The sequence below is a fragment of the Curcuma longa genome, chromosome 7, assembly GCF_044706935.1.
Source record: "Curcuma longa cultivar G26 ecotype Majalengka, Jawa Barat chromosome 7, ITB_CL_G26_1.1, whole genome shotgun sequence".
Classification (NCBI taxonomy): Eukaryota; Viridiplantae; Streptophyta; class Magnoliopsida; order Zingiberales; family Zingiberaceae; genus Curcuma; species Curcuma longa.
This window is the reverse complement of record NC_133867.1, coordinates 6,104,675-6,128,866: the sequence shown is the minus strand read 5'-3', so window position 1 is coordinate 6,128,866 and position 24,192 is coordinate 6,104,675. Positions and strand designations below refer to the sequence as shown.

Here is a 24,192-nt window from a genome sequence, read left to right as displayed (position 1 = left end):
CTAAAGCATGCAACAGGATCAGAACTATTCATAGTAAAGATTTAAGGATGAGAAGCCACATCTGCATGCCACTACTAATACATCAGAAAATGGATGCAAAATGCAAGATCCTTCATCTGGAAAAGCTGCAACTTTCCTGATGTAGAATCTGAAAGCTGCAAAGGTTTCCAGCTAGTTTTTCTTCAAGTCCAGTAATTCAATTTGTGATTATGCTTGTTGATACTTCTTTGCCATGATGGAATGTGCTAAATTCTGGTTCTTTTACTGCTTTACTCTAGGCAAATGCAACAACATCAGAACCAGAGGCCACCCCTTTGTGTGAGCTTCTGAAACTATCATCTTTCTATAAATTTTCAAGATTAGAACAATGCAAATCGACGAATCGGATGCGAGAAGGAAGCAGTCAAATGGTCTTTTTGCAAGATTTTAGTGTTGCTTGTGACAACTTGTATGATTCAAAAGTTAGAACCAGGATCAAATTCCATAACAAAGAAAGCTGCAACCAATGTAAATGGTTATTCTTCTTCTCTATCATTTACAGACCAGGATGAAAATTCTTATGCCCTTCTGCATTGCTAAAGATCTTGATCTAGTAACTCTGAAGATTCTATCAATTTTCTTTAGCTGAACATCAACTTATCTTGTTGATTTGTCAGTAAAGTTTATCTGCTGTGGAAGTTTATTAATATTGAAACTTTTTGTTGTTGTTGCAGATCAGATCAAATCAAATCTTTGTGGACAAACTGTGATTGTTGCCAAGGAATGCCTCAGAATTTATTCATTTTTGAAGAACAATTGTGTAATTGATGAGCCTAAAATACCTTACAATGTTTTTTTTTATATTTTTGTTGGAATTTATATAATTACTACCTTGATTTTATTATTTTGCTATAAATAATTTTTCAATAAATAAGAGAAATTAATTGTTGTATTTATTTATTTATTTATTGTTGTCATCCAAGTAAACACAAGATTAGAATAAAATAAATAATAATTGAATAAATAAAATACTTAAATAGGTAAAATTAAATAACAGGGAAGACGAGAGCATCTGTCTATTTTGGGAGGTTCGAGATGTACGCATAGGGAACAGGGACGGACCCAGGGACAGTCATAGGTTGGAGCGGAGCTCTGGTCTTGGGAGACGGATGAGAAGAGAGGACGAGAGTGGAGGAGTGGCGTGGAAGAGCAGCGGCAGGAGGAGATGTGATTTCTCCAAGTTCCATCCGCTCGATGCTCCTCGGGGAAGCCAAGAGACGGTAGAAATCAAGTTGAGTTTGTAGATCCTTTTCGTCCCCTCTTTTCGATACATCTTTTAGGTTTTCTGCACTGCTTTTACCTCGTTCTCGAGTGTGCTTTTGTCTGGTTCTTTGATTTGAAGTCGCATTGCTCTCGTGAGCTGTGATAGCTCCTTCTACGATCGTCTAATCAAACTTTTCGTCTTTGATTTTTAGGAAAAATCTGTTTTTTTTTTTTATTTTAAAAATGATGTTTTCTGATTGTGAGTGCTCGTATTTTAAAACCCTACTTCTGATTCTTTTCTTACCGTGTGTTTTCTTCCCGTGCGGTTTGGAACACTGGGAGTGTTTGTTTTGGGAAGGAGAGAAGACTCTAGTTCAACTTATGCTAATTCAATTGCTATGTTGCTTGTTTGAAAAAGTTCGAATTCCTCATGTTCCCGTAGTATTTACCACAAGAGTATGCTTGCTGCTTTTACCAGGGAATCTTCAGCAATATAAGTGTACATGAAATACTTGGTCTACAAAAGTAAAGCTTGTCGTATTTGAGAGTGACCATTAATATGTGAGGGAAAAATTCAACTTTTTTTCTTACTCACATAAGTAACTTTCATTCTCATGACATTCATTTTCTGATGATCGAACCATGAGTTGATATAATAATGTTGTTGCACTTTGAAAAAAAGTAGGCAAATTTCTGGCTAGTTCAAGTATTAGTTGATGGAATTATCCTTTTTGCAATGTACCTCAATATTAGGAGCTTGATGTAATGTAGGAACATTGCCACAGGTATGGTCGTGTCCAACTGTAGATCCATCCATCTCATACCTTTATATTGTAGAAGCTTTTTACCTTGTGATTTCCTTGTTTTTATATTGTCAAATTCATTTGTCGATTAAGCATCTTAGATCTTCTTTGCAGAGGTTAAAAAAAAATACTTATCTTCAAGAGTTCAAGTGAATAACTGTCAAAGTCTATGCGAACCAAATCTATGTAATCAAGATTTCTTGTACATTTTTTTTCTTTGCCTCAAACACTATTTAAGTTATTAGAATGTTTAGGCCTTGTTTGTCAACTGGAAATTTTTTCTTTTCAATTTCCAAGTTTCAGAAACTCAGAAGTCATTAAAAATTAAAAAGAAAAATATTTATTACATCTATTCACTGCTAATAAATTTAAATGTGTAACAAAGTCAATTCTAATTATTTATTTTATCTTTTCAAAATTTTAGATTCTATTTTCTAAGAAACTAGAAAAAAGTTAGAAAATTTTCCAAAACAAACAGGCCTTAGTTTTTTCTGCCCTTCTATGTAGTTCACTGCTATGCTTAACCCCGATAAATTTTTTCTTATAGTTACAGAACTTTTGTCCGAACTCATCTTCATATTACAAATGTGGGCTACTTCTTGGCTTTTTAGACAAACATGTAATGCAGTGACCTATGCAGCATTTTACAATGTCTGAAATTTCTTGAACAATTCCATAATATGGAACCACCTAACCTAGTCTTTTAAAATTTTCATCTTGGGGTATTTACACAATTATGATATGTCAGAGAAAAGATTTTTTGAAGGTGTCTTATATTAGTCAGCATCAAGATAGTTTACCTTTACCTATTTAAGAAATACTCTATACGTGGCCAAACAGGATATATAAGTTCTTTGATGAAGATAAGTTTTATTCACATTAGGAAGATAGATAGCACATACCCTGCTTGTCATTAAAAATGGGTCATATATTCCTACCACCCTGCAATGAATAGTATATACTATTCAACTTGGAAACAAGCACCACCATCAATGGGTAAAGACTCTTCCTGTCAGGGAATTATTGCTTTTTTTTCTCCATATTAATTACTTTCAAATTGTGAATTTTCATGACTTCCCTTATCTTTCTCGATTCAACTGTTTCACTGCTGGCACCTGTAATCAGACATGCATGACTATAAAATATACATTCAATATTTTTCATGTGTTTATGAAATAATACTAGTACAATTTATTTGTAAATGGTATGAAATAAATATCCTGATGCATTTGTTTGTTGGCATATATTATATCAGAAAGCACCTTGACCTGTCTGACTTTGGGTCCATTAAAGAGTTAATTTTGGTTGTATTTAAATAGTGGCTAGGAGGATGTTAGCCTAACCCTTTCTATGAATTCACCCACCAGTCTCTCATTTCCTTTTCTACCTTAATACTTGACCTTCTACATGGCCACCATGAATGTAAGGGCAGCTAAAATTTGTGTTGCTGGCAATGAAGTTTGAAGAGACCTTGATTAACCTTACGCTGTTTCTATCCTGTTTACTTATTTTCTGTAATTTTTTCTTCAGTTGCAGTTGTATATCTTTTCGTGTTGAAGTGGTATGGTTAAGTGTACTAGGGAGAGCATTTCTAGAAATGATTATGTTACACCTTATGCATTTAATTTAAGACTTTAATTTTAGTTACAAATTAAGCAATCTTATTACAGCTTGCTGCTTACAAATAATGCATTGAGCTTTCCACTTGTGATTTAATCTTGATAATGGATGATGGTGGGCAAAGAGAGAACGGACGGTACAAGTCTGACCAGTACAAACCTGCTCATGCACAGGTATGGGACGCACCTACAGATACACATTTCTAACTCTTTTCGGAAGTTCATTTGCATAACATTTTACTAAACTAAACTACATTGTGGAACACTGTAGTGTCGGATTTTCATTTACTTATCATCTAACATCATGGTTGAAGGACTTTTGGTCTGAAAATACCTGTTTTTTGCTAGATGTATTATGGCATTACAAAGCACAATAGTTTAGTTTGCCTGATGTGTCTCTATCATGTTTAGATACATGCTGGCAGGATGATTCTCATTTGTGTTCTGGATATATTCAGTTTTCAAATGGTTATCGACAATATTTGGAAATCTCAATCATCGATCTAACTAGTACAATCTCATGTAGACATGTAATATGGATCGACACCGCCTGACCTGTGCAGGCTGACTCATACATTTTCTTAGATGAGCATGATATGCTGCACTTAAATGAGGCAGCTCATAGATTTTGTTACTATATATATCTACATGACTTGTGATTCTTTTATTATTTTACAGTGGATGGTGCCTCAACATCATCTCCAGAAGGATAACCAAACCATCAAACTCATCATGGCGGAACGAGACAAAGCGCTACGAGAACGTGATTTTGCCATTTCTGAGAGGAAGACTGCTTTGGCCGAGCGAGACATGGCGTACCTCCAGCGCGATGCTGCAATTGCTGAGCGGGACAGTGCCATTGCGGAACGTGACAATGCGATTGCTGCCCTTGAATATGCACGGGATAATGGTATTAGCGGTAATTGCGGATCTGGATGTGGTGGTAATAAACATATGTACCAGCAACATCGCCACCATCTTCAACATGTCCAGCCCCTGGCGCAGCACACACCACCAGATGCTCTCTACAATCCTAAAACCGAGGTTCCTAGAGAGGTATTGCCCGTCTCAATTGCTTCAAATATAGATCTGAAAGCCTGGAATGTCAACAAGGCAAGGCAAGGAGCTAAAGCCGGACCCTCCCCCTCCCCATTGAAGAAGTTCAAGACACCCAGGAAGAGTAAAACTGGTGGAGTTAACAAACAGGTCACTATCGCAAAGACATCCAATGACTGGAAGGTTGAGGTTGGAGGAGACAACACAGCTAAGCAGGTTTTGTTGCATAAGCATGATGACTGGGAGAGTCGAGACCTCGGTCTGAACCAGGTCACATTCGACGACTCAATGATGCCAGCACCTGTCTGTTCATGCACTGGAAAATACCGGCAATGCTACAAATGGGGTAATGGGGGATGGCAGTCTTCCTGTTGCACAACTACTCTTTCCATGTACCCCCTGCCGGTGATGCCCAACAAGCGCCACGCCCGTGTCGGAGGGCGAAAGATGAGCGGCAATGTGTTCAGGAGGCTGCTCAGCAGGCTTGCAGCCGAAGGCCATGACCTATCGCTGCCGGTGGACCTCCGGGAACACTGGGCCAAGCACGGGACTAATCGATACATCACCATTCGGTGAGACGAATTGTCTTATAGATGAGTAGGAAAACAAGAAAGACGAAGATCTATCGATACAATGTATCGACTCCCCGAAAAAGGTAGTTAGAGCTTTAGCATTTTGTATCTGAGTTCTATGTCTATGCAGTAGTTGTATCTGAGTTCTATTTCCTGAATATGAATGAAGAATTGGTCTTCTAGTCTCTCAGTATTTCCTAACAATCCAGTGAACACTATGAACATGCATAATTACAAATTTAGTAGGAATTAACTAAATTTTCTGAGTAATTCATGTTTTATTAGTTGTATGAAGTTGATATTGGATCAGAATTTAAGAGGCAGAGGAAGAAATGCCAAATGGTTAGTTTGTATAATTTTATTGATTATACAAAAGGTTTCATATAATTAATTGCAAAAGAAAAAATTATTATCATTATCGAATTCAGTAGATCTTCGTGTTTCAATTTGTTGTTGTTGCTCGATCTTTATAAGCAATTTATTGGTTTCATCTTTTTCGACAACCGAATCCTTTGGAGCGACGCCTTTTCCGGCGTCGGAGTCGGCGATTGCGCCGCCGGTGAGCTGCTGCGCCCGCTCCGCCTGCGCGTCCCAATCGGTGACGCCGATGACGGCGAGCATGAGGGCGACGCACGTCGCCTGGGCCGCGAGGAGCCCGACCCAGAGCCCCACGAAGCCGAACCCGGCGAAGAACGCGAGCCCGACGGCGGCCGGCATCCCCACGCAGTAGAAGGCGCCGAGGTTGATGTTGGCGCCAGCCCGTGGCCGCGCGCTGCCGCGCAGCACCCCGCAGCCCGCCGTCTGCGGGCAGTTCCCGAGCTCGCACAGCCCGAGCAGGGGCAGCGCCGAGCTGGTCAGCGCGAGTACCTCCGGGTCGCAGGTGAACATCCCGGCCCACGCGCGGCGCACGGCGACGGCGAAGCAGAGGGAGGCGACGCCGACGGCGGCGCCGCAGCTGAGCCCGACTTTGGCCGCGCGGCGAGCGCGGTCGGGCCGGTTCGCACCGAGCTCATTGGCGACGCGCGTGGAGACGGCGAAGCTGAGGGAGGAGGGGAAGACGTAGAGGAGGGAGGTCGTCTGGATGAGGACGCCCATCGACGCGACGGCCGCGCGGCGGTCGACGAGGAGACCGCAGAGGATGATCATGATCTCGTACCACCACCACTCCAAGCACACGGACGCGCAGCTGGGAACGGCGAGGCAGAGGAGCGTGCTCCACCCTCGGAAACACTCGCCGGAGAAACAGAGGAGGCCGCGGAGGTGGCCGGAGAAATAAATGTAAAAACAGAGGAAGGCGACGAGATTGAGATTAGTGAAAACAGAGGCGTAGGCAACGCCGGGGAGTCCGAGGCCGAGGACCGAGACGAAGAGGTAGTTAACCGGAAGGTGGAGGGCGAGGGAGAGGCCGGCGCAGGCGGTGAGCGGGAGCGTGACGGACTGAGCCCGGAGGTAGACGCGGAGCGGGTGCAGGAAAGAGTGGACGAGGAGGTCGGGGAGCGAGGCGCGGAGGTAGGTGGCGGCGGCGGCGGCGAGGGCGGGGTCCTGGCCGAGGAGGAGGAGGACGGGCCGTATATAAAGCCAAAGAAGGGAGATGGGAGCGGCGGCGCAGAGGAGGAGGAGGACAGTCCGGTGAAGGGCGAGTCTGACGAGGCCGAGCCGGCCGGCGCCGAACGCCTGCCCGCAGAGCGGCTCCATGCCGGCCGCGAGGCCGGCGAGAACCGAGTACCCGGTGATATTAGCAAACCCGATGGCGAGCGCGCCGCCGGCGAGCGAGAGGTCCCCCAGGCGGCCGAGGAAGAGCATGGAGATCATGGAGCGGGAGTAAAGAAGCAGGCCAGTGAAGACCATTGGCCATGCCAAGCTCACAATCGCCTTGGCCTCTCCGACTGCCAAAGCTGCCCAATTCACCGGCTTGGCGACCTCGCCGGCGGCCAAGGGCACCGTAAGTAATACGTGAGCACTCCGGTGATGGCCGCACATGTTCTCTCCTCGGTTCCTCCGTCTCCGTCCCTGTCCCTGTCTGTGTACTCGTCGGAGGAGCAGGAGGAAGTTGAGTTATATAGGCGGATGGAGCGGTCGGTTAATTGGTAAACAGTCAAAGTGTTTACGCGGATGGGAGAGGAGACTGTCACTATCTCGCCATCCGTCGACAGACAGATCGAACGACGACGCTTCTGCTGCAGTTTTCCCAACACATTTGGCACGCTCGCAGATTTCTAGTTGCTTCTTCCTTGTTCCTTCTCCATTGTCGAGTTGTGTTGTTGATGCGATGCTGATGATGATGCTTGTTGGTTGTCCATATCAGAGGCTTCTCACCACGGCAATCAGCTTTGAACGCCGCTTCTTCTGCCGCCCATTTAAAAGATTTTCGGTATTTTAATCACGTGTTTTGACTAAATTTTAGTATTATCCATTTGACTAAATATGTAAAATTTGAAATTTTAAAAGAAAAATGATACTACATGAAAATGTAGCATGAAAATATAATATGATATACTGTATTGCATGGATCTACGCTGTCTGGAAACGGCATTTACCGTGACGTCTCCGTTTCCGAAACACTGGGAAACGTTTCCATCCATGGAAATTTACCAGAAACGGCGAACTTTAAGTTTCCGACGGCTCCTGGTAGTGGATCTCGAAGTCCTCCGGCAGAAGCCGAGGGGATTCGCCTCCGGCGGATGCAGAGGAGGCAGCGAATCGCAGCTTGACGAGCTTGAGGCGGTCGATCGCGAGGGCAAGGGTCAGCTTGTGGCACCGCCGCTGGTACTTAAACCCGTTGATGTAGCGGAGGATCTGTGCGACGGCGACGTAGAAGACGAGGTGGCCGAGGGAAAGGAGGACGATGGAGGCCCAGCAGTGGCGGCATTGGAGGCGTTCAGTCGAAGATCTCATCTGCGCAGCCAGGGCGCCAACTCCAAGACCGGGGCCGATCTTCCCGAGATCCTGGGTTTTGAGGACGGGGAGACTCCACGCGAACCCTTTCACCGCTTTCACCGCCTCGTTAGAACGACTCACCGGCTCCGATCTCTTCCCCTCCGCTTGTCCCTTCGCCATCCCTGACCGTCCTCGATCAGCAGAGGAGAATGGCAGGGGAAGGCGAGGCTTCGCTGCGGTAGGTTTGAGCCTCGAAGGACGTTAGAGTCTGAGAGCCTTGGCGTGTCTGTCTATCTTTGATAGGAAAAGGACGACAAGACGCCCCAATGCCCACAACGAGCGAGGAAGAGGAAGAAGAGCTTCGACATTTCCAAAATCCGGAAACTTCAACTATTGTCGTTTCCCGTTTCCGTTTCCGCATTTTTCATTTCTCGTCTCCAAGTTTCCAGACAGCATAAGCATGGATGTGGAACCTACTGCATAGATATGATACCCATTACATGGAGTGTGTCATATTGTGTTTTCATGATACATTTTTCATATAGTATATCATTGCTCTTTTAAAATACTTTGCGCTTTACATGATTATCCATTTCTTTTTTTTTCACGTTTAAATTTTTATTATATTCATTTAAAAATTTACTATTCTTAATTTAAATTGAAATCTGAGAGCATTAATTTTCATTAGATTTTTAAAAATATATTAATTTTGATTTAAAATGATTCAAAATTCTTTAAATTCATCAATAAATTTCAAATAAAACTATCTGAAATTGATTGATAGACTAAAATTTTTGAATTCACAAAGATTTAATAAAATTTATTATAAGATCTAAGAAAATAATACTCATTAACTAACACCACTAATGAATTTTTAAGATTTTTCTAATTTAAAAAATATCAAACCTTTAAATTTTTGAACGATGTAGATCTATCAATTAGTGGAAGCCTAGATTTTGAACGCATCAGTAGGTTTTGAAGATGTTAGCACTCTGTTCTAGACTCTTGATAATTAGTTTATTTTACACTTATAATATAGTTAATATAAATTTTCTGATTAATACTATACATAATCTGATTGATGAACTGAGATAAAATTAGTTTATTAATACAAGTTCATCCTAATTAACTGCCTAATTATAAACCATGCCATCCACTACTACAATTGGATATTGAAAATGCCCAAGAGGAGATAACCAACCATTGCTGGTTTGCCTTTCACTTTCAAGCAAATTCAATGAAAGTGATACAGAAAGAAAGAAAGAAAACCACTTCACAATTTTACAAGTTGATGAATATAAAAGTTGTTTGGTTGTCCACCATATAACCAACCAAGGAGACTAGCATCTTCCTCGTTCTATCCCGCGCCAAGAAGCCTACCGGTAACTACACACAATCGATCAAAGGCGCGAGAACTAACCGGCATGGAATCGGAATTTTCATAAGAGAAGCCAGCACAGAAGGATATGGCAACATCAGCTTTCTCAACAGGAGCAGGCAAGCAACCAACCAACAAAGGCTTCTTTGAGAAAAGAATTAACTGATCCAAGAACATGAAGCATTATGAAAACCCCAGTTGAGGGTGATAGGGATGGACTGCCAAGCCTGAGATGGAACTTGTCTGGTGTGATTGGCACTGAGGTGGGCACTGGTTCAACTGCCATCCATTGCATGTAAGTGCTTGTGAACTGAAATGGACAGTGGTAATGGCTCACGAGAGCTCGACCGTGGGCCGTGAAGCTTAAAGGAGGAGGGTGGGTTTGAATGAGTTGGAGTGGGACTGGGGTTTTGTGGGGGCAAAGAGGACAAGAATGATTTGGCTAGCACCAACATGAGTAGGGAAGAAGCAAGGCCTGATAAAGCTCTATGCTTTGTTTGTTTGTTTTTCTTCTGCAGGTTTGTCAGGGATCTTCTAGATTTAGCTTCAACAAGGAAAGAAGAGGGAACCATTTCACTAGAGTAGGTGAGGTGAAGCTTCACACAAATTCATGAATCCCCTTTGTCGAGGTTGATTTTCGGAGTTTGTTTCCCGACTTACAGCTGCTGCCCATGGTCGAAGAGAAATTGAAAGAAAGAGAGATTGGACCACTTGAAGCCATTGGTAATTGATCAAACATCCATAGGAATAAATCTAAGAATGGGCATATATGAGTCGCACCAAGTTGGATCTCGAAGACCTGATTTTTGCCACCACCTTCTGGCCAAACAACCCGACTCAACTGGTTGCATCAATGTGAAAGAGATTGGCAATAACCTTATTAACTTTCACAAGAAGGGAGCAAGTGAAAGAGATTTTTGGTTTGATGTCACTCAATTATTATCAAACCTGATGGATCTTTCAGATGGAGTGCCTTCTAGTTCTAATAGGCTATGAACTAGATCAGAATCATTCTTAGCAAATCTATAATAAGCGACAAAAGAGTATTAGTATTTACAGGAGCAAAGAGTGACAAACTTGTTGAGGTAGTAGGTCCCATAGCTTAAAATGGCACAAAAGGAATGAACTTTCAGGCCATAAGAAGTAGTTGGCATGAGGCCTTCAACATCTTCTCCTATTTAGAACCAAACGATAGAAGCAACCGAATGGGTGAGTCCATAAGTGGTAGAAGAACTTTAGGAAAGAGCTACACTTTATTGTGTTCAGGTATAGTAGGTGATTCAGCAATTTGTTCAGTGAATGTGGAACAGTGCAAATAAGTTTCAAAGAGAATTGTAATAATACTAATACATACAAGTGAGACAAAGGGTAAGCATAAAACAGTAAGTCATTAGTCTATTTATACTTGGATAAAAACCACAAACACAGAGTTCCAAATAAGAGATAAGGAATCGACCATTGACACTAGTTATTGAAACAAAATCTGATAGTACAGAATGACATAATGTCACAGTTTCATGTTGGGTTTAGGACCATCAACCATCTGATCATGCTTATTAGAAAATCTCAATTATTGCATTAAGAAAGAAATAACTCCAGTGCTGTACACTCTACAGACAACTGGAAGGGTTCCCAGAAATAACCTCATGGCGCAATGGCCTTTGTCTGTGACTCTGGTGTAAATTTTCTTTAGACTAGAAAACATTTTGCTTGCATACTGGGCATGTCTGATATAAAGGATGATAAAAATCAGCAAATCCGATATGGATATGTAGAGCATAACCTCAATAGATCTAAAAGAGTAATGTCAAAATAAGCGACAGAATGATAAAGAGTGTTACCTTATGCATTGTTAACCATTTAGCATCACATTGTTTATGGTACTTATGCTGGCATGGTAGCTTCATTGACTGATCTCGGTTCTTGTAAGGCATGCAACAGATCACACATCTGTGTGCAATCAGTTAACAGAACTTAAGAAAGAAGTTGATATCTAAACTTTGGAGATTCTGACATACACAAAATATTTGCCTTGTTTTCACCTCTCATCATTGACTTTCATCAAAGTAAAGTCAGTTTTGTTGCTATTTTGCCTACAACTATACGTTTCTTATAGAATTTTATAGAAGAATTATATCATACTTCAAAGTTATAGGACAACTTTGTGCTGTGTAAGCAAACAGAGTAGGATACATACTCTTGATTTTTGCCCCCAAAACAAAATAGCCAGGTTTTGTATGTAGAAGTTGGCAAGGAAGCGGTCAGTTCATCTGATAATCCTTCACTTTTGGTACCCATAGCTTCACACAAATGTTGCAACTCCTAAAGTTGCAAAAGGAAATTATTAGTTTTGACAATGAAATAAAGCCAAAGAAAGAACATACATTCAAGTAACAGTATGATTAGTTTACTCGATAAACTATTTATGGAAGAATGGTAACAGGAACTTTGATCTTGTTCAACTGCCTTCATAGCCTATTCAAAATTGTGCTGACTTATTGAAAATAAATTGATATTTAGGAAACACAGACCTCAAAAGTCATATTCTCTTCATCAATATCATTTTCAGTTGAATCTACCACTGAATCCTGTGGATCGCCAATTGCAAGAATGTTTCAGTTTTGAATACACAAATCAACATCCAATTAAAGAAAAACTATAATCCACAGTACATGATCAAATGATACACTTGAAGAATTAAACTCAGTACCAGAAGATTCCGAAGAAGTTGTATCGGTAACCTGATCAGATGATACACTCGAAGAATTAGACTCAGTATTGGAAGATTCTGAAAAGTTGTATCATTAACCTGATCAGATGATACGCTTGAAGAATCAGACTCAACATTGGAAGATTCCGAAGAAGTTGTATCATTAACGTGATCAGATGATTCATTTGAAGAATCCAAATCAGTACTGGAAGATTCCAAAAAAGTTGTGGTGTTAACTTGATCAAATGATACACTTGAATAATCGAACTCAATACTGGAAGATTCTGAAGAAGTTGTATAGTTAACATGATTAGATGATTCACTTGAAAAATCAAACTCAGTGCTAGAAGATTCTGAGGAAGTTGTATCGTTAACCTGTTCAGATGATACACTTGAAGAATCAAACTCACTCAGTACTGGAAAATTCAGAAGCAGTTGTATCGTTAACATGATTAGATGACAAACTTGAAGAATCAGACTCAGTACGGGAAGATTTTTGAAGTTGTATTGTTAGCCTGATTAGATGATACACTTGAAGAATCTGACTCACTATTGGATGATTCCAAAGAAGTTGTATCATTAACTGAAATGTTAAATAAGAAAGATTAGCCATGTAATCACCAAATCTAATGAAGATCAATCCATTAGTTTTCAATGGGCCAACTTCATGGATACAGCTCAACAAGCATTAATCTAACTATAAAATCGGTAACTACTAACAGTTACCTTATTGCTAAGTTAGTTTGGTTGTAGACTATAAACCATACCAAGAATAGGTTGCTTTCATGAGATGGCAACAAAAACTAATTAGTTTATGATATTAGAGTTTCTGAACCAAAGTTCTTGGGACTAAGACCCAAGTTAATGTCGATGTTGAGTTGAAACTTAGTGGATTATACAAATAACTTCCACATTTCATATAACCATTCTATTTTGGGTGGTTTTCAACTTCTTGCTTAAAAGGTTTTCATTAGACAAATAATGAGAAACATGAACAAAAAAAGTAAACACTAATTTCAATAAAGATAAGAATACTGATTATGAGTTAATTACAGAGAAATATCAAACTAAGAGAAGTTTGAAGATTTTTGTTATATTCTTTACCTGCTTGTGTTATGGTAATTTCTCCCCATAAAGCACGAGCAAGCTGGTACTCTAGCTCCTGCATTTCTCTGGCCATTTCTTCATCGGCTGCTTCATGTGCTAATCGTAACTCCGCAGCGAGTAGTTTACAATTCCTTGCTATGACCTCTTCTTCGTAAACAGTATCCATTGCAGAATTCCATTCTTCCATTCTTTGCTGAAAGAAAACACCATTCTGAAATTTATTTTAAAATAAAATCACAATAATATTCAATTGCACAAGAGAGGCATCTCATACTACATATCTTCTCGCATACCTGGAGAAAGATTGGGAAAGGGGAAACATCTCTACAATGTCAATGCACACCAAACACTCCATCAAAATGTAGCTTATAACAAAAGCCTAAAAATACCACCTTTCCGCCAAAGGATTCAAAATTACTGGTCAGATGAACAGGGCATCCAACAGTGAGTATAAAGAACACTGCACCCAAAACGCCCCAAGAACCAATTTTTCTTGGAGATAAAAAAGAACCAATGGCATATCCATCAGGATCCGAGGCAAAACCCTATAAACTTCGACCTAGAGGATAAGCAAAGGGAGATTAACTATCACAGGTGAGTATTTCTTCTTACCTACGGAGAGATTTCGCCCTGTCGCTCTGGAATCCGCTGCCTCCACGGCTCTGCGGCACTCCACTGCGAGTGCTTGTGCTAGTGCGCGCCATATATATAATAATTTAGGTGGGTTTTTAAAAAGGTTGCTGTAAAAAAAACCATTTTAAAAAATATTCTAATATAAAATATATAAAAATTAATTATAATACCAAGTTAGAGCCACTCATTGTGATAACTCTCTCATCTTTTAATTAATTACAATAATGAATACTTAATCACTATATTTATACACTAACTAATTATAATAACAAGTTATTAATTGATTAAAAAGTATATTAATCAATAATACAATGATATTTGATGTAGAAGAAAGTATAAGTGTGCTACCGTGACATGATTGAATTGGTTATTATGAAGCATACTTGTTGAAGTGAGTAAGGATCGAATTTCGATAAATTGAGACAATGTTCTCATTGTAATAGCTACCTGTATTTTTCGATTTAACTCCTCACAGATGATCATGAAATCGACCGTGTGGGGCCGTGGAATATAAGTGTCACATGGCATCATTATAGATTCGATCAATTTAGTACTTAAGTAATATAAATCAAAGGTCAGATCTCGACGAAGTCGAGACAATGTCCTCCTCCTTCGTGACCAACTGCAATTCTCCGATTTACCTTCTGATCAATACTATTTGTTTCTAAGTTCTTATTCAGCTTTTTATCAACTTAGCCATTTGGACATCGATAGAACTTTAGTTAGTAGACCGTAAACAAATAAAATCGAGTCAAGTTTTATATTATTGAATTTATTTGATAAAAAAATAAGTTAAATTAAATCAAAGTGAGACAAAAAAAACTAAATTATTATAAGAATTGTTCAAGTTTGATTTTTTGTTTTTTACGAATTTAAGATTGATTTATTAAAAATTTATCTTAAGTTTATTTAATTATTTAAAATTTTATATTTTAAAGTTATTTGCTGATAACATTCACAAACACTTAATGAAATAATAATATCCAAAACATATAGTCAATTTCATTATGTTAAACGCCAAAAGATTAAAAAGTATAATTATTCATAATACTATTTCAAAATTTATTAAAATACCATTTTATCCATAATTTAATATCCAAATTAATTTTTGTGTTCTACCTAAAAGTTACTTCCGAATTTTACTTTGGTCAAAATTATAGGTGAATAAAAGTTTGATTAAATCAAACAAATAGACCGAATCAATTATTTCCGAATTTTATTTTTTTTAAAAAAATTGATTATATCAATTAATTGAATTCAATTTCAATTTCGATTTTAATTTATTCTATTAAATCAAATATATTGAATAAATTAAAACAAAAAATTAATTGATAAAATCTAAAATAAATAAATCTATAAATTCTTAACTAATTAATAATTATCCTATAATATTTGAGAATTTAATTAATTTAATTTTATCAAATTAATCGATATTTTATTAATTTAATTAATTTAATTTTTATTTAAAAATTTAATATATTCGGTTAGTTTAAAAAATTTAATTTATTTAATTTTGATTAATTCAATTTGATTTGATTTTAATTAAATACTTAGGTTTAGTTTAGTAAAGTTATTCTAATCAAAAGTATACTAAAGTGATATAATTTTAATTAAAATTATTTTAAAATAGTGTAATTTTGATAAATTTCTTTAAAACGAAACACAAGAGAATATTTTAAATAAGTGCTTGTCAAATTAAAATTTTTACATAGTCAATCAATTAAATTAAAATAAGAATATTTTTTAAATAATAGAAGGTATTTTAACTATTTTTTAAAAAATATTGTGTTTACTTCATGAAATTAAGTGGAAAACAAAAATATATAATAATACATTTTTTTCTAATAAGTTTACTTACTACAATTTTTAAAAGAAAAAAATATTATAAATTATAATTCCGTTTATTTAATTTGGAGTCAAATATCTTTTTATTTCCTCTGGTCGAGAAAGTAAACGGAATGATATTTTAAGGACTAAAACGTAAAATCATAGCCGACTCACTTTCTATAAGAGGCGGCTTGTATGACCAGACGCCTCCTCATACGCCCTTTTCCAGGCGGCGGCCGGTTCTCGAGAAGCCCTCTCCTCCGCTTCCAGATTCGCCGGAACCCTAGGAATACCAAGAGCTCAAATGGCCGATACGAGTGCCTTCGGAGGGGACGACGCGGATCGGCGCCGAGAATCCAGCGGACGGCGTCTTTATAATCCCTATCAGGACCTGCAGATCCCCTACCGCACCCTATACGACCTCCCGACCTCGCCGGAGTTTCTGTTCGAGGAGGAGTCCCGCACGCAGCGCCGATCGTGGGGCGAAAACCTCACCTACTACACGGGCATCGGATACCTCGCTGGCTCGACCGCCGGCGCCTCCGTCGGCCTCCGCCGCGCCTTCCTCTCCTCCGAGCCCGGAGACACCGTTAAGATCCGGATCAACCGCATCCTGAACTCCTGTGGTCAGGATGGCCGCCGGATCGGCAACCGCGTCGGTGTCATCGGCCTCATGTACGCCGGGATGGAGAGTGGGATGGTGGCGGTGAGGGACACCGACGATTGGGTGAACAGCGTCGTCGCTGGGCTTGGTACCGGTGCCCTATTCAAGGCCGCGAATGGCCCCCGCTCGGCGGCTATAGCTGGTGCCATCGGAGGGCTAATGGTTGGAGCTGCTGTCGCCGGAAAGCAGGCTTTAAAGAGATACGTCCCCATCTAGGGTTCGGTCTCTTCCTCCCTGTCGTCCTTAGTTATTGGAGTCTGATATATTGATGGTACTTTGCTATTTTTTGCCAGTTTGAGACCTTAACATGTAAGGTAAATGAACGGAATTCTGAAACATTTGTTGTAATAACGTCGACAAACCAATCAAATTCGTATAGGATCTGCTTGCATTTTGAATTTTTGAACTCTCTAAGGATGAATTGTATGAGAGTGCCGTAAACAAAGCCTTAGTGTTCTACATCAATGAAGAAGAAGCTTGTTGCGGAAATGTTCTGCATGCTTTAAATTTTTGGTATAATCAAATGGAACTTTGACTGCTTACAATTCGCACTTTCCTATTATTTTCATATTATACTTCCTTTAGGACATATTTTTTTTGTGTTTTCATGTACCTTTTATGTCACGCATGGTCTTCCTGTTCATGTTTTTAATAAGTGGTGGACTATGTGTTTATAACATTTGCATATGCGGTTGACTTCAATTTGTAGATCAGATGACCTATATGGCCACTGAGTTTGTTGTTCATCTGAACCAGTTTAGATTGAACTTAATCAAACAAAAAGATCAATTATTCTTTGCCTAGTGCTTTAGTAGATAGTAAGAGCTTTTATGATTTTTTTCATCTCCTTAGAGGATTAGTTGTGAGTGTAAAACACATACGTGTGAATTGTTTCTGTTTATATGGTAGCTTGTGATTCTTAATTTAAATATTAGTTTTGCATGTGTTCAGTTATAAACATCTTAACTATATGATATGTTTTCCATTGTTGATTAATACATGTCATTATAGATTAGCGTTGTACATTGTATGGTTAATATATATTTTTATACGGACTTGTTTTCTTTGATAGATTGATTAAAATACTTTTCATATTTAAGCATTTTTATCAATAAACACTTTTAATATCTTTTATGATGCATTGGCATGTCTCCCAGCACATGCTCTTGAATACCTCATATCATATAAACCATACAATTGTTAGTCCATGTAGCCTGGAAATGCTTTTTAAAACCTTGTTCTTGTTATCATATGTTGCTATCGGTACCACATTGTTTGTCAACATATTTTTAGTTCTAACCTTAAATCTTTGTTTGAGACCTACAATTAGAAAGAACAAATGCTGTTCACTAAATAAATATATTTATGCTCCTGCAGTTTGCATATGCACTATACTGTGGGTTGACCTCAATTATTTTTGGATATGCTTTTTAGAACCTTATTCTTGTTATCTTATGTTGCCGTCAATTTCTCACAGAGTACCAAAATACTTTAGTTCTGACCTTAGAACATTGTTTTACTACTAAAATGAGGAAGTTACTTTCAGGGGGAAAACAAATGCCTGCTCCTTTCCTTAGTTTGGACTATTTAGATCGATGAATTTGTGTCCCTTTTGTGCTCTATTTGGTTGTGTTTTCTTTGTCCAAATGGTTTTACAGTTGTAGTTGGGAGGCAAGCAGTTTCACAATTTTCTCATCTTGTTACAAACAACCATAATCTTCTGCTGAACTGCAGAATATCATTTTTGATCATTGTGTAAGTACTTTTCACTGAATTCTTCATGACATTAAATTTTCAACTTGAACAAGCTAGGTGTTGTCAATCCTTGTTCATACTATTTTTATCAGCAAGTATTTTTCTCTCTTTGGTGGCTCTTTGGGATTTCTAAGGAGTCCCAAATGCTAGCAAGTTATATCTTTTTGACCTTCAACTTTCATATGCCCAGTTTCTTCTTCCATGAGCTATAATCACTTGCTTTTCTTGGAACAACCAGTGGAGTTTTCAACAAGAGGGGAGTCTAAGAATAGAAATTATCTCTGTCAGCTAAAGCTATGTTTGACGATATACGATGATCATCTTCTATGTTATTTGCTAAAGCATGCTTGAATATGCTGTAAGAACTTGATAAGAGTGCATACTTATATTGTTTAGATGACTGATAGTGATGGTACTTGATGTTTATCCAAGAAGCTTGTTCCTAAGTATGCCTTGTATATTGTTTTTCTTTTTGCCAAATACTTAAATTAGTACTAATCACTTGGATGATCTCAGTGCATGCAGTTTTTCTCCTCCATGTTGACAATTGCTCTCTGCAAAACTCAGTGAATGACTTGATCTTGCTTGCCTTTCCATCTGAGCTTGCTCTTTGAAGCTTGTGATCATCTTCTATGTTATTTGCTAAAGCATGCTTGAATATGCTGTAAGCTTCATATTTGTTTTGCTTCTGGAGACTGAACATGATAAGAGTGCATACTTATATTGTTCAGATGACTGATAGTGATGATACTTGATCTTTCTCCAAGAAGCCTGTTCCTAAGTATGCCTTGTATATTGTTTTTCTTTTTGCCAAATACTTAAATTAGTACTAATCACTTGGATGATCTAAGTGCATGCAGTTTTTCTCCTCCATGTTGACAGTTGCTCTCTGCAAAACTCAGTGAATGACTTCATCTTGCTTGCCTTTCCATCTGAGCTTGCTCTTTGAAGCTTGTGCAGCATTGCTAACTCTGGAAGAGACTGTTCTTGCCATGGCCACATTTTCCCTGCTTGTATAACAATTGAAACAGTAATAAAAAGATCTTATGCATTGTTTTTGCAGCTGAACTTAGCAATGATATGAGCACGGAGTTCCTTCAGATGGAAATGGTGGTGAGTTATTCAACGGTTTTACATTACGCAACACTGCAGTGGTTGGGAGTTACGGCTTTAATAAGTTTCGTGTTAAATTTGGAAACAATGTTATGCTCGTAGATTAGATCTTGCTGGAATTTATCAAATTAAGTATCAAAATTTGACCAATCACAAAGCGGGTAGTTGGATGGTTGATAGCGACCATAAATGATCTATTCCACGCTTTGCCTTTATTGCCCCTTGGCGTCTTCGGCGCATGCAGATGAGGCGCCCATTTTTCCAGTCTGGATTCAACGGAAATCGATAACTAGCGGCGGCGGCGAAGTGCGGTGCTCATTCTCGCAATCCGCAGCGACCTCCGAGATCGAGATCCACGGGGTGGTTGGTAAGTGTGAACCACCGACCCAATTCATCGACTTTGAGTAGATCCTGCTCCTTTTTTTTCCCCTTCTCTCTCTCTCTCTCTTTTCTGCTTTAAAGATTGTTGTTTTGTTCGCAGATTCGCGTCGCTTCCCTATCTCTGGTCGAGGAAATGGCTGATTCCAAGGTGTATCACTTCGATGAGGTCGTCAAGCACAACGCGACCAAAGATTGTTGGCTCATCATCGACGGAAAGGTTTTTTTTTTCTCTACTTGTCCTTGCCCCCTAATTTTTTGTCCTTTTCCTGTTAAGTGTTTGCTTAAAAGTTGGATCGCTTTAGTGAGCAAACAGTTTGTTCTGCCTTTGTTTCACAGTTCTTGGATCGCGGGGCTAAGAAATTGTTTAAAAGTTTGTAGAAAACACATAGTTGTTGTTCGCTGATGATTACTTTTTGGTGCTAAACAGCAAGAGATAATCGACTAGGATTTTCCATTTTAACAGTATTTGTAGATTGTGTTCCCTCAAATCTTAACTGATCTATATGGTGCTGATAATGCCCAAGTGCAAATGGGGTAGTTGGGAGAATTGCTGATGTTTTGCTGTGCTTACAGCGACATAAAACCATGGGTGAAGCGCTGAAAGATATTAGTCTCTCTATAGATATGTTTTTGTACAGATCAAGTATGTCCGTATGAATATATATGAACTACCAACTGATATTTCATTCTCTACTGAAAAACTTATATCGGCTAGTTGTCAAGTTAATTATGACAAGCATTGGACTTTGTTCTGGTCCAAAGAGGTTTAAATTGAGTTAAAGTGTTTTCATAAAGCTTTTACTTAAATTGGGATATATAATCTTTACTTTTCAGATTAATTTTATGAGTGAGATTAATTTCTTAAATGGAAATTGTGAATATTAGCATGGCTGACATCGAGGAGAATTCATAGTGGTCTTTATGGTGGCTAATATTTTATTGATTATCAAAAAATGGATACCCTTTCTCAGCCTTTTGGTTTGGCTTTGATAACTTGGTTTGGTAAATTAAAAAAAAAAAATTAAGATGTCTGAGAAATGGAGGAAAAGCTTCCTTAGTATGCACTATTTGTAAATTCAAAATGTAAATTATGGAGATTTTTAGATATCTTTGATCTATTAGTCAATCAGAAGATCAACTTGATAAAGAGTGGATGAACGGATAAGAGGAGTTTTCAGAGTATGGATAATATTATTGACACTCCATGCTAAAAGAATCAAGGTATTAGGGAGTCCAAAAATACATATAGGAGTTATTTTAGCAAAGATGTGAATGCTAAGATGGATGTGCTGGGATTACTAAAATGTGAGGTAAAAGAAATATTATTGTTTGAGAGCAATTAGTTATTTCTCCAATAGTTAATAAACAAAATAAACGAGATTAAGATGAAATGAATTAAGTTCAAAGACCAACAAATAGGCTTATAGTTGAACAAGTTTAATCTATTAGAGTTGGTGTATGTATGGGTTAGAGTGTAGCCAAGAACCATATATAAAATGCTTGAGAGATTGTTGGTAATATAGTTTTGCTTAGAGGTCAATGTAGTGATAAGTTCCATATAGCCGATCCTAGATAGTTGGGACTAATACGACTTAGATCATGGTGATCTTCTTTATAATAGGAGACAATCAGTATCCTATCATGCTCTGTAAACTAGATTTTCTTCTGTTATTAATCTCATTTGAACCAAGAACTTGTGGGATAAATTTAATTGGTTCTATAGAATGGAAACACGATAACTTTATGCTGGCATCAGAATCTGCAAAGCTGCACAGTGAATTCTAATATCAGTGAGAGAGACTGAGCTAGTTGTTTCAATGAGATGTCTTTTATAGTGTGAATGATGATGAATTCAAATGCCCATTGTGTCATTAAATTTGAGTGATCCTTGGAGCTGGCTGAATATCTTAGGTGTTACAAACCTATATGCATATACACTGAATCATGACCACCCCATAGAGTTCCATCCTATTCCACTGTCTGATATTTCAGGGTTCTTTTTTCATTTCGTTTTATTATAACACTTTGATGAGCCTTAAATAATCCATTCCTTCTAGGTTTATGATGTCACCTCATTTATGGCTGAGCATCCGGGAGGTGATGAGGTTTTGCTTGCAGCAACTGGTATGGATGCTATTTTCTTTTATGTTTACTTATGGTTTCTTGTCATTCCTGTTGGTTGTTATCTCATGTTTGATCAGACCACCTGAAATGTTCCAAAGCTTGTTTAGCAACTGAAAATTTCTAATTTCAGTTTGCAGTTTTTGAAAAATAAAACAAAATAATTAAAGTTATGTATCATAAAAAGTTGAAACGAGACCTAAATCTCAGTAGTTTCATGCTCTAATATCATTTTGTAAAAGTTTTCTTTCAACTTAATCTCTCTGCAGGAAAGGATGCCACCAACGATTTTGAAGACATTGGTCACAGCTCCTCTGCCCGGGATATGATGGCCAAATACTACATCGGCGAGATAGATCCTTCAACAGTTTTAGTGAAACACACCTACGTGCAGCCGCAGCAAGCCCCCAACCCCGTCGATAAATCGGCCGACTTCCTGATCAAAGCCCTGCAGTTCCTCGTCCCCTTATTGATCCTGGGCTTAGCATTTGTCGTTCGAAAGTTCACTAAAGCAGATTAGGCTTGCTCATTCTTGCAGTTCCTTTCCAAACTCTTCAGCATCACTTAACATTCAAACTGATGATATCGAAGTATTTGTCTACTTGTGCTCGTTGGTGAAATAAATGTTAGCAATCCAAACAAACAAACTGCATTGTGATGCTTTAGAGGAAGAACAACCCAAAACTATGGAAGGTCTCTTTTTAACTTTTCGATTCGCAATTTGTATTTATACATAAGTTTGCATTTACTAAGGCAATTACAAATTACAACACGTTGGAATTTCTCTTAAAGCCATAATTTACATCATCTTGTTGAAGCAAAATCCAACCTCTCCACCCACTTTCCAATTTCTCGCTGAAATTCAATCTAACACGCTTTATTCCGTGTTCCGAGTTTTTTGCACGAGTTATATATATATAGATATAACGCACGTGTTTCTTATTGTCTTTTGACTTCCCGTGTCTACGCGCGATCCACGCCACGCCACCCACGCGTCTGACGTATCTCCTTCCCCTGTTTAAGACGGCATCGTCGCATCCGGAGCGTACACGTGGCGAGTCAACGTCCCCATCGTGGATGTCGTGGTAAAAATTGAACCAAACCGAATCGTGATTTACCGAAATTGAACCGGTTTTCCGGGGTAAATTTGCTTTTCCTATAAATACCCAGCGTTGTAAGGCTTCATCACGGTAAAGAATTTAGAGGTTAATCAGAGATTTGATAATGGCGCGGATAGAGCCGAGGGAGGTGAAGTGGGAGACTGCGCCGGCGCCGCCGCCGGCGAAGGGCATGATGACGGTGAAGGTGGGCGATGAGCAGCAGCGGTTCGTGGTGCCGACGGAGTACCTGGGCCACCCTCGGTTCCTGCAGCTCTTGGACGAGGCCGCGGCGGTGTACGGCTTCCACCGCACCGGCGTCATCACCTTCCCCTGCACGGTCGACCACTTCCGCCACATCTGCGACCACATCGAGCGAGACCTCGCCGCCGGCCACGGCCGCCACCCACCGCCGCCGCCGCCACCATCCGCACTTCACTCTGCCCATCACGAAATAACTGCATGCATCCGCGGCGTCGTAGGAATTCAACGACGGAACATGAGCCGGCGACGACTGTCGGCCTGTTTTGGTGTTTATTTCAGATCTTCTCTAGTTCTTCCATTTCCTTTCAATAAATTCTACTTTCTCGACTTCTGTAATCGATCTTCAAGAGTTTGATCTTGAATCGAGAGAAGAAAAAATAAATAAATTATTAGCTTAATTTCATCATCATTTCATCTGTTTACCTCGAATCGGGTTGGAGGTGAGAGTTATCATAAAATTTAACAAATTCTATAAATATTTTATATTAAATAAATAAATTTATTTTAACTTTATATTTATATTTTCATAATATTATATTTATAACATTCACATATTAAAATGATATACTGCACGACGAAGAATGTGCAACTCGTGTGTGACACCGCCGACCCATCGCCATTGCCGTCGCCCTCATCGTGCCGTCTGGTTACCGCTAACCGCAGCCTCGGACACGATCGACGCACCGCTCGTCGGCATTTCGTCCGACTTCGGATTCCGGTCGAATTGTGGACGGAATCCGACGTAATTTGGTTGGAAACAACCAAATCACACGTCCGGTAGTGGCACAGCCACAATCCAGCAGATTTCGATCAAATTGCGGTCGGAGACCGATTGAGGAAGGACTAGCATGCGACGTCGATCCGTCCTCAGTCTGATTCCGGTGGCAATTTGGCCGAAATCCACCCCGATCATGCATGGTTGGCAGTGGCGCGCGCCACTGGCGACTACGATCGGGCTGGATTTCGACCAAAT

The 24,192-nt window shown here is 39.2% G+C and overlaps 5 protein-coding genes across 5 annotated transcripts; 4 read left to right on the top strand and 1 right to left on the bottom strand.

Moving 5' to 3' along the window:
• Positions 1-1,094: 1,094 nt before the first annotated feature.
• LOC141831631 (barley B recombinant-like protein D) lies at positions 1,095-5,637 on the top strand. Its single transcript, XM_074719025.1, has 3 exons — positions 1,095-1,270; positions 3,716-3,838; positions 4,343-5,637. The coding sequence occupies exons 2-3, from the start codon at positions 3,770-3,772 to the stop codon at positions 5,294-5,296; spliced, it is 1,023 nt and encodes a 340-aa protein (XP_074575126.1). The 5' UTR covers positions 1,095-1,270; positions 3,716-3,769; the 3' UTR covers positions 5,297-5,637.
• A 20-nt stretch (positions 5,638-5,657) lies between these two features.
• On the bottom strand, positions 5,658-7,305 carry LOC141831630 (protein DETOXIFICATION 49-like). Its single transcript, XM_074719024.1, has one exon. It carries the CDS (start codon positions 7,270-7,272, stop codon positions 5,680-5,682), a length of 1,593 nt encoding a protein of 530 aa, XP_074575125.1. The 5' UTR covers positions 7,273-7,305; the 3' UTR covers positions 5,658-5,679.
• An 8,714-nt stretch (positions 7,306-16,019) lies between these two features.
• LOC141831971 (mitochondrial import inner membrane translocase subunit TIM23-1-like) lies at positions 16,020-16,886 on the top strand. The gene is given in 2 exon segments (XM_074719422.1): positions 16,020-16,076; positions 16,078-16,886. Coding segments are annotated over 2 exon segments (684 nt in total). The 3' UTR covers positions 16,705-16,886.
• A 2,702-nt stretch (positions 16,887-19,588) lies between these two features.
• On the top strand, positions 19,589-22,572 carry LOC141832156 (cytochrome b5-like). The gene is made up of 4 exons (XM_074719644.1): positions 19,589-19,723; positions 19,838-19,954; positions 21,795-21,861; positions 22,128-22,572. Exons 2-4 carry the CDS (start codon positions 19,871-19,873, stop codon positions 22,376-22,378), a joined length of 402 nt encoding a protein of 133 aa, XP_074575745.1. The 5' UTR covers positions 19,589-19,723; positions 19,838-19,870; the 3' UTR covers positions 22,379-22,572.
• Positions 22,573-23,058: 486 nt separating this feature from the next.
• LOC141831350 (uncharacterized) lies at positions 23,059-23,617 on the top strand. The gene has a single exon (XM_074718707.1). It carries the CDS (start codon positions 23,083-23,085, stop codon positions 23,572-23,574), a length of 492 nt encoding a protein of 163 aa, XP_074574808.1. The 5' UTR covers positions 23,059-23,082; the 3' UTR covers positions 23,575-23,617.
• The last annotated feature ends 575 nt before the right edge of the window (positions 23,618-24,192 follow it).